The sequence below is a fragment of the Tachyglossus aculeatus genome, chromosome 9, assembly GCF_015852505.1.
Source record: "Tachyglossus aculeatus isolate mTacAcu1 chromosome 9, mTacAcu1.pri, whole genome shotgun sequence".
Taxonomy (NCBI): domain Eukaryota; kingdom Metazoa; phylum Chordata; class Mammalia; order Monotremata; family Tachyglossidae; genus Tachyglossus; species Tachyglossus aculeatus.
The window spans coordinates 44,103,052-44,115,851 of record NC_052074.1 but is presented as its reverse complement, the minus strand read 5'-3'; the positions used below and the strand labels follow the sequence as shown (position 1 = coordinate 44,115,851).

General features: G+C 46.5%; 1 protein-coding gene across 9 annotated transcripts in view; it reads right to left on the bottom strand.

Moving 5' to 3' along the window:
- Positions 1-12,800, bottom strand: part of FMNL2 (formin like 2) — a 224,598-nt gene that overhangs the window by 30,199 nt on the left and 181,599 nt on the right. For all 9 annotated transcript variants that reach the window (XM_038750790.1, XM_038750785.1, XM_038750786.1 and 6 more), the window contains exons 10-11: positions 5,025-5,099; positions 1,460-1,570 (exon numbers count right to left, since the gene is read on the bottom strand). In XM_038750790.1, coding sequence (XP_038606718.1) covers positions 1,460-1,570; positions 5,025-5,099 — 186 coding nt within the window. The remainder of the gene's footprint in view (positions 1-1,459; positions 1,571-5,024; positions 5,100-12,800) is intronic.

Genomic DNA, 12,800 nt, shown 5'->3' with positions numbered 1-12,800 from the left:
GTCTCCCCCTTCTAGACTGTGAGCCCATTGTTGGGTAGGGGCCGTCTCTATATGTTGCCAACTTGTACTTCCCAAGCGCTTAGTACAGTGCTCTGCACACAGTAAGCGTTCAGTAAATATGATTGAATGAATGTTGTGCAATTGGGATGGTGGATGAATAAAGGGAGCAAGTCAGAGTGATCCAGAAGGAAGTAGAAGAGGAAAAGAGAGCTTAGTCAGGGAAGGCCTCCTGGAGGAGATGTGCCTTCGATGAGGCTTTGAAGTGGGGGGAGTCATTGTCGAATCTGTAAAACGGGGATTAAACACCTGTTCTCCCTCCTACTTTGACTGCAAGCCCTATGCGGCACAGGTACTGTGTCCAGCCTACCTCAGTACTTAATTCAGTGCTCGTGGCACATAATAAATTCATAGCAAATAACTCAATTATTATTATTATTGTTATCAGATGGGCTCCCTCCAGCCAGTTGGTTTCCCTTGCCTGTTTTGCATTTCCCAAAGAATAATAATAATAATAATGCTTAGCACAGCATGTTGCAGCCAATGGGCACTCAATAAATACTACTACTAAGCAATTTGCTGTTCTCCCTCCTACTCTGACTGCAAGCCCTATGTGGGACAGGTACTGTGTCCAGTCACCTCAGCACCAGTGCTCTTGGCAAATACCTTAATTATTATTATTATTATTGGATGTGCTCCCTCCAGCCAGTTGGTCTCCCTTGCCTGTTTTGTATTTCCCAAATAATAATAACAATAATGCTTAGCACAGCGTGTTGCATCCAATGGGCACTCAATAAATACAACTTCTATGCAATTTGCTGGAATTTCCTTGTACTGAAAGACCAACCAGCCTGTGAGCCAAATTGTGCAATATTGGAAGGCTGTGTGGCCAAGTGGAAAGGGTAGGGGATTCCGAGTCAGGAGACCCAGGTTCTAGCCCTGGCTCTCCACTACTTGCCTGCTTTGTGACCTTGGGTGAGTCACTTAACTTCTGGGTGCCTCAGTTTCCTCATCTGTAAAATGGGACTCAAATATCTGGTCTCACTCCCTCTTTGACCGTGAGCCCTGTGTGGGACGGGGACTATGTCTGAGCTGATTATCTTGGATGATGATAATGGCATTTCTTAAGCACTTACTATGTGCAAAGCACTGTTCTAAGCACTGGGGAGGTGATCAGCTTGTCCCACATGGGGCTCACAGCCTTCATCCCCATTTTACAGATGAGGTAACTGAGGCACAGAGAAGTTAAGTGACTTGCCCCAAGTCACACAGCTGTCAGCTGACAATTGGCGGAGCTGGGATTTGAACCCATGACCTCTGACTCCCAAGCCTGTGCTCTTTCCACTGAGTCATGCTGCTTCTCTGCTTGGATCTCTCCCATTGTTTACCCCAGTGCTTGACATATAGTAAGCCCCTTAAAAATCAACCCAGGTTGTAGGTCAGTGGTTTGAGTCATACTTACATCCAAGTATTCATCCAGGCTTAGCTTTGTAAACTCGTACTGGAGATGGACTCTGAAATTCATATCTTCCACCGAATGGACCACAATGTTAATGAACTGCATGCACGCCACCTGCAAGGAAATCCCTGGTTAAAGACAGTCTGGTTGTAGAACAGTGTTTTGTAAACATCTCCTCAGTGGAATGGTCCAACAGAAAGGCCCAAGAGTGCCAGTAAAGGATACCGAGTTAGATTTCTCAGGCCCCATTTCCACTCTGCATTTTTAGATTTTCCTTCCCCTCCACTCAATCTTCCTCATCTTTGCCCCACCTCCCTTGCCCTGTTGATCAAAAATCCATCCCAAGGTTAGAGATACTCCAATCACAGTGTGTGGTGGCATCTTCCTTCTTTTTGGAGTAAGATTTAAAATTAATAAGAAGAATTCCTATCTTTTCCTCCACTCCTTGTAATCTTACCTCTACTCCATCTGGTGCATCCAAGCCCCAGGCTCATCCACAACCATTCCACCATACCCCACCCCTCCATCACTAGCAGCATCAACTGAGCATCTCCCGTCATTAACATTAATGTTCTAGGTGCTTGGATGTATACAATTGTAGGAAAACACACAGCCCCTGCCCCCTGAGGGGCTTACAATCTAATGGGGGAGAAAGGTGGGCCCAAATTGCCAAACGCTAAAAGAATAAGAGCCTAGATAAAAGTGACCAATTCGTAGAGCGAAGAACAAATAAATGAGTTGGTCTCTACCAGCGTAACTGGTTTTGGCTTCAGCCTCCCCTGGGATTCTGGTGTTCTTTGGTGTTTCTGTCACCGTCTGCTGCTCTCTTGCACTGTGTGCTCTTGTTCTGGGAGGAAGAGGAACTTGGAATGGTGATGGGAGATCCAGGCACTGTGGTCCACATGGAGCTAGAAGCTCCCCATAATCCAGGAACAATGAGAAAATCGCCAATTTTCAGTACCTACGACAAGTGGTGTGTGGCGTATACACTGCACAGCTTGACATGTCTTCCCTGCCCTCCATCTTCCCCACCCCACCACACACAAGCTGGCAGTTAGGCGACGGTCGAGCAGCTATTTCATGTTCTGTGAGGGAAAAACCACTCAAGAGTAAAGTTTGAGATATGCTGGAATTTACTGGAAGAGAGGTGAGAAACTTGATTTCTCTAGAGGGTAATCCCTGCCTTCCTGGATTAGAAGAAGCCTCAGCTACGTCATCTGTGAACTTCTTTTGGGCCCTGAATTCTCTGACGAAAAAGGTAATGGCTCGGAGATGAGAGCGGTTCCAAAACGAGAGAGGCCCATCTTCAACCTTTGCAGTATTCTGGCTGCTTTTTTCCCCCTCCTCGATGGCATCTGTTACATGCCACCGACAGTCACTCGTAGCTCTAGTGCAGACCAGATGGTGGTAGGACAGTAAATGCCAGCCCATTTGTGGCTGTCTGCTTGTCTTTGCTGAAAACTCAGAGAATCACACTGCAAGAAGAATCACCCCAGACAGGGAGGCCTCTTAAGTTCCAATTCTTTTGCAGAGGAAGGTGAAGATAGGTCATGGGGAGGAGTGTTAGTACAGTGGTTTCCACATGTAAAGTGCTCGATAAACACTATTACTAATAAAGTCTGCGTGTGTGGATTAGTGACCCCAGATGGACAGGAATAAAGGAGTTGGAATTTCCTCTGGATCCTACTCGCCAACACAGCGGGCAGCACATGTGGTGACAAAGCTCTCAGGCAATTAGCTATTTCAGTCCTTTCAAGTGGGCTTTCTGAAGTGGACGGAGCAGAGCTGTGGAGCCTTTGGGGAGCCAGCTGGGTCCTTCAACGAGCCTGGGAGTCGGGGGACTGTGTCTTCAGAGCTCTCCACGGGCCCCGAGTTAAAACACCCAAACGCGGAAACGGTCAGATGATTGCAAAACACAGGGCACTTTGTGGATGTTCCTGGAGAGGTGGTGTGGTTACAGAACTGTCCTCTCGTTGCCCACATCCTTTGGCAGTTAAGCACTTCTGGAAGCTTCTATTTTCTTCCCGGCTGGGGTGGAGGGAGGTGAGGAAGCGGGGGAAGGGGAGGAGGAGCCCAACCGCTGCCTCAACAATGTTGAGAAATAGAGCTGCTATATTTGTCTGGAAGCCAGACATCTGGCCAGAGTCCCACCCTCACAACCCTGTCAGCTGGCTGGAATCAAGTAGCAGCCGTTCACCTGATGTCCGGGTCTTGGGATGAACCGTGCCAGACCTGGAGGTGGGTGGTCCCCAAGGCCCCAGGGAGACTGGGCTGGCAACGGGAAGACACGGAGAAACGAATCTAGCCCCGTGGCTTGCCAACTCTACTTGAAGGCAACCTGGGTCGGATGTCACCTGAAAGGATCAAGAATGCAGGTGGGATTTGAATGTCTATTTTTAAAATGTTATGGTATTGATCAAGAGTATCCTGGCCGTGTCTTTGTACGTTACCTGGAGAGGCAGTATGGTTGAGGACTGCTCTCTAAGTTGCCCACATTCCCTGGGCAGCAAAGGACTTCTAGAAGCTTCTATCTTCTTCCTGGCTGGGGTGGAGGGAGGCGAGGGGAGGAAATGCTGTTCCGATCGGCACTCAGCTGAGTCGACTCGATAAGGCTGGCGTCCCTCCTGCCCACCGAAACCGACTGGATCCTGGGGGTGTCTGTGACCTGCGCAGTTCACCTTGGGGAACAGCCCGGGGTGGGGAGGGGGACTCTAGCTGCTGCCCATAAGAAGCGGGATCACCAGATGCGACTTGTTAAATGATCTCAACGAGGCATGGGGCCTGGTGGTTCCCACAGCCCTTTCGATCAGCTTCATTGGTCCAAGGAAATTCCGGGAGCTGCTGCCATGTGGGAGCAGAAGCCAAAAGGCTCTGCTCACGATGGCCGCTCAGTTGAGTCGTCCTTCCTGTATGAGGATGATGCTGAGGATGGCGAGCATGGTACTGCATCCGAGGGTGTGAGTGGCTTTGGGAGGCCCACAGTCTCCTGTACACTTGACCACAGGTGAGAGAGGGCAAGCGCTATTCAAAGTTGCTAATCAGCCACACTGGAGGCAGGACAGCAACAGGGGTCTTTTTCTGACAAAGCCCGGGCAGCGAAGTGAGGACCTCCAGAGTCTCATGCCCAGCCTTCTTCCACTTCTGGGTATTTGACAACGAAGCTGACCACGAGTTTGCTTTCCCCTGGGACATGAGAGGAGTAAGCTTTCGGCTGCTCTTAACTCCCAGTTCTGTATCAACTTCAAAGAAAGCAGGGTGCCCAGCAAAAAGTAACTTGCCAGGGCTCATCGGACGAACGACAATGCATCTAAAGAGCCGAAGTACCGGGGTGGACAACTCACTATCCATCTCAGATCTTCCCACCATGATCCCTCAGCTCTTTACAGAGGAACTGGATTCTTCAGAAAGTGAGCACATTTCAAAGGAGGCAGGAAGATGGAAATGGTATAGCAAGATGGATTGTTGTCTTACATGTGCATAAACAAATGAAGAGGTCTAATGAGCACCCAGACGTTGTTCAGTGCATAAAATACCATACAACCGAATTTGTTTCTAAAATAAGACTCACCATGAAATCTATATTGTTGTCTTCATTCTTGAAATGTTCCATCAGCTTCTCAAAGCGTTGCTTCTCTCCACACACCTGAAATACATTTCACATTTTTACCCCCACATCTTTCAAACTACCAGCTTCTCTTTCCAAAGTCCATCGTCCATCCCAAACCCTTTCACTCAAACACAACATTTGAAAAAGCTCTAAAATCAGACACAGAGATGGCTGACATGTTCTTTTATCATCCACCACGCCCAGAACTGGCCCCAACCTAAGCGCGAGCAACCCCAATACCACCATCAATTATTTCCTAAGTTTCTGTTTCATCTACTGGGGAAGTAATGATAAAATAACAGACGATGCCATTTCTGCCCTAAGAATAACTGCGGTATTTGTTGAGAGTTTACTATGTGTCAAGCAGTGTACTAAGTGTTGGGGTAATTACAAGATGATCAGATCCCACATGGGGCTCACAGGCTAAGTAGCAAGGAGAAGAGGTATTAAATCCCCATTTTACAGATGAGGAAACTGAGGCCCAGAGAAGTTAAGTGACTGCCCAAGATCACACAGCAGACAAGAAGAGGAGCTGGGATTAGAACCCAGGTCCTCTGACACCCAGGCCTGTGCTCTTTCCATTAAGCCAGACTGCTTCTCAACAGGGGACAGGAGTGGGCAAGACCACTAACCTAGGAAAATCTTTCAAGCTCAAAAAACGGTTAAGGAGCCTATGACACGACAACCATCACGAAAAGAACAAGAATGACCAAACGATCCAATCACCAAGTCTTTTAAAGATTAAACAGAAGCCTCTGTCCCAGGCTTGGAGACTGAAATATTTTTCTAACTGGTCTACCTGGTGTGGAACACCCAGCATCGGGTATAGGGATCACATCTTCTCCCAGGAAGGGTGGGAGGGTAGGAGAAGAGGGACGAATGTCCAGTCCTCAGATTGTCCCTTCCAATGACCCAAATAAGGAATTGGCTATTTAAATTCATTGAAGGTCAGGTATTAAACTTCTGGAGTATCATATGAACCCCCATTTTACAGATGAGGTCACTGAGGCCCAGAGAAGTGAAGTGACTTGCCCAGGGTCATACAGCAGACAAGCAGAGGAGCCGGCGTTAGAACCCATGACCTTCTTACACCCAGGTCCATGCTCTATCCACTATGCCATGCTGCTTCTCAATTCTACCTCAGTCTCACCACCTTCCCAAACCGCTGCCCTGGTTCCTGACTGTCACACGTCTGCTGGTCTGGCCTCCCAACAAACCACAGTTCTGGTGTAACCCTTGGGGTCAGAGTCATTAAATGATGACTTTCTAATCTGGAGTAGTCTAGCAGGACACCCACAAATAGAAAAGTGGCTTATTTCACTGAGGAGGCAGTGACACAAACAGCATGTCTGTTTTTGGCTACGGCTGTTCTCTACAAAGAGTCTCACTGACAATTAACCTCGGTAAGCACAGGAAAGATTTCTACTTTTACCTGGGAGTTTGGTCAAGGTTTGTAGTCTTCTTTATTGTTGGAGCTTTTGTTCTTCGTTTTTTGGGTTTTTTTTAAATGGTATTTGTTAAGCACTTAGCATACTAAGCACTATACTAAGTGCTGGCGTAGATACAACTGTTGGGTAGGGACTGTCTCTATCTGTTGCCAACTTGTACTTCCCAAGCGCTTAGTACAGTGCTCTGCACACAGTAAGCGCTCAATAAATACGATTGATGATGATGATGATGATACAAGTTAATCAGGTTGGACACGGTCCCTGACCCACGTGAGGCTCACAGTCTTAAACCCCATTTTACAGAGGAAGAAACTGAGGCCCAGAGAAGTGAAGTGACTTGCCCGAAGTCACACAGCAGACAAGCGGCGGAGCTGGGATTAGAACCCAGGTCCTTTTGACTCCCAGGCCTATGGTCTATCCATGAGGCCACGTTGCTTCTCCAGTTACTTCTTGTTCACAAGTAATGTAGTTTTATAACAATGTTATTTGCTAAGTGCTTAACAGGTGCCAGGCATTGTACTAAAGCTGATACTGTATTGTACTAAGTATTAATATTTCCGGTGCTCTCCCAAGGCCTTAGTACAGTGCTCCACACACACTTAGGGTGAGCCACTGATTGAACAAGTACTTCCTACTGAGACTGTGAGCCCCAGGTGGGACCTGACTATCTTATCTACCCCACTGCTTAGTATAGTGCTTGGCACATAGTAAGCGCTTAACAAATACCATGGTTAAGTCACAAACGTTACCGACTTATTTCACAGGCCTAATCTAAACTGTTCAGTTCTCTTGGTGGCATTACGTGGTCTCTCGCATTTAGAATGAATAGTCTTTGTACTATTATTGCGGGGTAGCATTCCTAAGACTATTCAGTAAACACACAGTAAGCACTCAATAAATAGCACTGATTGACTGCTATGCTAACTATATTGCTAGATATGCATGCCTACTGGATACATTGCCCTGACACATTTATACCACTCCTAGCACTTGTGTATATATGTTTAATCAATAATACCATCAATTACCCAATGACTTAATTTGTCATTTTTTTTATATCTGCCTCCCCAGTTGGAGTGCAAGCTCCTTCTGAGAAGGTAATATATTTCATACTTCATCATCAATCATATTTATTGAGCGCTTACTATGTGCAGAGCACTGTACTAAGTGCTTGGGAAGTACAAATTGGCAACATAAAGAGACAGTCCCTACCCAACAGTGGGCTCACTGTCTAAAAGTCTAATACTTCTAATACAGTCCAATACTTCTATTGTACTTTCTTAGGTGCATAGTACAGAGCACTGTACCCAGTGGGCACTCAATAAATACCATTACTACTGTCACTGCCGAGCACTGTGTTAGGACCACCGCAACATATTTTAAAGGTAAAAGGCATTCTTTGTCCTTGAGGAGTTTACAGTCTAATGGAATTTCTTCTCCTCACTCCATGACTTTCCTGACTTTTGTTTTTGTCTTTATGCTGTTCTCCTTTTGCATCTGTCATCAGTCCCCTTGTCCCTTTTTATTTTTAATAATAATGGTGGTGGTACAGGTTAAGTACTTACTATGTGCCAGGCACTGGACCAAGCGCTACAGTAGATACAAGATAATCAAGTTGGACACAGTCCCTGTCCATAAGAGCTCACAGTCTAAGAAGGAAGGAATAGGATTTAAGCCCTATTTAATCCCAGATGAGGAAACTGAGTAGTTAAGTGACTTGCCTAAGGTCACACAGCAGACAAATGAAAGAGCTGGGATTAGAATGCTGGTCCTGGCTTCCCAGTCTAGCGGGGGAGCAAATACCACATCATTGGTTTTTAATCACAAAAGCAATTTGGTTTAGTGGATTATAGGCCTGAGAGTCAGAGGACCTGGGTTCTAATTCTGTCTCTACCACTAACTTGCTGTGTGACCTTGGATAAGTCTTTTACTTCTCAGTGCTTCAGTTTCCTGATCTGTAAAATGGGGATTCAATACCTGTTCTCCTTCCCCTCTAGACTGTAAGCCCTCTGTGGGATAAGGACTGTGTCTGATCCAATTATCTTGCATCTATTCCGTTGCTTATAGCACAATGTTTGCCGCATGCTTAACAAATGCCATTACCATCGTCACCGTGCCTGAGGGTGTGATTCTCCCTCTCTTTTCTCCCCTACATCCCCCCTGCTTTCTGTCAGACAACAGTGAACAGACACATTCCCTGTCCACAACAAACTTGCAATCTAGAGGGGGAGACAGATACATTAATATAAGTAAATAAATGACAGAGGTGGACAAAAGTGCTGTGGGGATGGGAGGGGGGTGAATAAAGGCAGCAAGTCAGGATGACGCAGAGGGAGTGGGAGAAGAGGAAAGGATGGCTTAGTCAGGGAAGGCTTCTTGGAGGAGATGCCCCTTCGATACCCCCCCCGCCCCCTCCCCGGCACAGTGGGACAGCAGGGAAGGGGAGGGTCTTGGGCTCAGCATGAGGCTGGCCAGCATTCTCTTTTGATTGCATTCACATCCAGGAATGCCACAGAACAAAAATAACCACTTCCGAAACGAGTCTCAGATTGAACGTGACACCTGCAGGCAGAGCAGTGAAAACAAAAATACAATGAATAGAATAATTGTGCTCCAAATATAGGGTCATTCAGTTCAAGAGAAGGGGGGAAAAAAAAACCCAAAACCAACAACGACAACAAAATTGTCAGATCTGGGAACCCGGAATCCAGAAAAGAACTCTAAGCATCCCTGATTACGAAAGCTCACGGTTTCCTGTAAAGCGGTGTTTTACAATCTAAGCAACACTGTTTGTCTACATATAGCAGTGGCCTTAAAAATCTGAAATATTAACAACAATAAAAAAGACTGTTCATAGCTGGAGAAAAACAGCTCTCATAGTCTCTTGCGAGTCTGAATATCCAGCCTTGGCAGATCAGCCCCTCTGGATGTCCGCGCAGATCCCGACAGTGGGCTGCCAGCTTTGACTTTTCATGTCCACGCATCTTGGAAGCTACTCTGTCCTTCTAGCATCACAGTGAAATCATTCATATTCACCTTCAGTGACATTTCCTCAAATACCCCCCAAAATCAATTTAACAGCCCAGCAAAAACAACGAATTTGGATTAGGCAAGAGGATGAATTTCCGGGCTAGAAGGGCCATGGAGGTTGGAAGTGGATCCTGAAGGGCTCTCTTTCCCGGGGGGGATTTGAAAATAGTAATAATAAGGGTGCCAGCCTGTCCAGTGAATTTGTCCCAGCGTGGCTTAGTGGACAGAGCCCAGGGAGTCAAAAGAACCTGGATTCTAATCTCAACTCTACCACGTGCGCTGTGTGACCTTGGACAAGTCACTTAATAATACTAATGTTGGTATTTGTTAAGCACTTACTGTGTGCCAAGCACTATTCTAAGAGCTGGGGTAGATACAAGGTAATCAGGTTGTCCCACATGGGGCTCACAATCTTCACCCCCATTTTACAGATGAGGTAACTGAGGCATAGAGAAGTCAAGTGATGAGCCCAAAGTCACACAGCAGGCAAGTGGCAGAGGCGGAATTAGAACTCACAACCTCTGACTCCCAAGCCCGGGCTCTTTCCACTGAACCACGCTGCTTCTCTGGGACTCAGTTACCTCATCTGCAAAATGGGGATTAAGACTCTGAGCCCCAAGCAGGACAGGGATTGGGTCTAACCTAACCTGTGTCTATTCCAGTGCTTAGGAAAGTCCTCAGCACATAGTAAATGTTTAAAAAGTACCATAATTATTCATTATTATTATTATCATTATTAGGACGGCAATCCAGGAGCCCAAAACGAGTCATTGCTATTTGTTGAAGGATTTGTTAAGTGCTTATAATAATAATAATAATAATGATGATGGTATTTGTTAAGCGCTTACTATGTGCAAAGCACTGTTCAAAGCACTGCCAAGCATTCCACTCGGCTCAGGGAAAGCAGTGTGGCTCACTGGAAAGAGCACGGGCTTTGGAGCCAGAGGTCATGGGTTCAAATCCCGGCTCCCTCAATTGTCAGCTGTGTGACTTTAGGCAAGTCACTTCACTTCTCTGGGCCTCAGTTCCCTCATGTGTAAAGTGGGGATTAAGACTGTGAGCCCCCCGTGGGACAACCTGATCGCCTTGTAACCTCCCCGGCGCTTAGAACAGTGCTTTGCACATAGTAAGCGCTTAATAAATACCATTAAAAAAAACCACAGGGGAGATACAGGATAATCAGGTTGGACACAGTCGCTGTCCTACATAAGACTCACAGTCTTAGAGGGAGGGAAAAGAGTTGCTGGATTTCCATTTTATAGGTGAGGAAACTGAGATCCAGGAAAGTCAAGTGACTTGCCTAAGGTCACACAGCTGGCAAATGCCCGAGCAGGGAGGTCCTCTGGCTTCCAGCCCCAGGCTCTTTCCACTCAGCCACGCTGCTTCTCCACATGAGGATGGCGACTGGGAACAGATACCTCAAGGCCACTGTCTTTGGAAAGCTTGCTAGTGGAGAAGCGGCATGGCCTAGTGGATAGAGTACGGGCCTGAGAGTCGTTCAATTGTATTTATTGAGCGCTTACTGTGTGCAGAGCACTGTACTAAGCGCTTGATGGAAGGACCTCGGTTCTAATCCCGGCTCCGCATCTTGTCTGCTGTGTGACCCTGGGCAAATCACTTCAATTCTCTGTGCCAAAGTCCCTCATCTGTAAAATGGGGATTAAAACTGTGAGTCCTATGTAAGACAGGGACTACGTCCAACCTGATTAGCCTGTATCTACCCCAGTGGTTAGTACAGTGCCTGGCACATGGTAAGCACTTAACAAATAACATTTAAAGAAAAGGATTTTCCAGAGGAATGATTTCTTTGGATGCAGGGAAAAGGATGAGAGGAGAAGCGGGGAAAGGAGGGACTTGAGATTCTTAGATATACAGGACAAAGAACTTGCAGTTTAGGATTGACTAGAGCCAACAGTTTTTCGCGCTTGGAACACCCAGCATTCTCCTTGTAAATGACTAAGGGTTCTCTTAATTTGTCCAGCAAGGAACTGTCAGCCTAAACACCCCGATCTTCACAATGAGAGCCCCCAATCCAGGGGAAAAGGCAAATTAGTTCAGGAACCATGTTCAGATACCCTAAGGTATCTGGTTCCCAGTCACCACCCTCACGTGGCGACTCATGAAGCAGCATGGCTGAGTGGAAAGAGCCTGGGTGGGTGAGTGACTTATTTCCCTAATCTTTAAAATCCCAAGAAGCGACAGCTAAAATTGCACCAATTTTCTATTTTCTACATATCATTTAGCCCACAATAACATCAAATTCTATAGGATCAGCAGGATCACAGGTGATTTTGGAGGAATCTGCACGTGAAATCTCAGCAAAGTACTCCCCTCCACCCACTCAGGGACTACAGAGGCATCCAAGGGCCCTCGTCAATAGGGATCGACGCTTCAAGAGAGCCATCGTGGTCTGGGAAGGTCAGAAGATTAATCTTCCTAATGGCCAAGAGTTGAACACAAACAGTTTTAACCTCAGTCCGACCATTAGAAGATATTGCCTCATGGCCAAATTCCTCCTCGCCCTTCCCTTCTCTCCCCCAGCCCCCAAGGTCAATCTCAGGCCTTGAATCCCCTTGCAAGCAGAAGGAGGGGGCATGACCGGCAGAAAGACGTGACTCAAAATACTTCCCAACCCATGACACCCTCCCACCCCCAGCCACAAGATGCAGCCTTTCCTCTTCTCTCCCTTAAACATAGGCTACCTTGACGGGCAGTCTCTTCCCACAGGAAGGTTCTGCTTGGGAGCAGTCAGTTTTGCCTGATTAAGCCGACATTTGGGGATGTTCGCTGGAGAACAAAAGTTCAGTTTTCTTGCCCTCGCCCGGTTAAGCAAACAGTTATGTCAGACTTCGCTCCAGGTGAAAGAAAGCTTTTATCCTTTATGGTGTAACCCATTGGTCCTGGATTACTGGCGCTGCCAAAGATGGTCCTGATGTTTCTTTTTAACTTTTCCTAACATCCCTCATGATAATGACTGCACTGACAGGTGGGGAATCACTGGGCTTGCTGCTGGCAATAAAGAGACCTTGGACTATAAATGGAGAAATTCGAATATAAATGACACATTTAGCACCGGAACCTAAACAATCTTATCCCCTCCCTCCAATGAAGGGAAAACTAATAAAAAGTAAGAAAAGACCTTCATTTTCCTAAAGGTTAAGAGTCAAAATAATTAGCTTTAATTATTGTCCAGCAAATAAAAAAATGAAAAGCACAATCTGATTGTATACAGTATCCTTGACAGTAAGCTCGTCGTAGG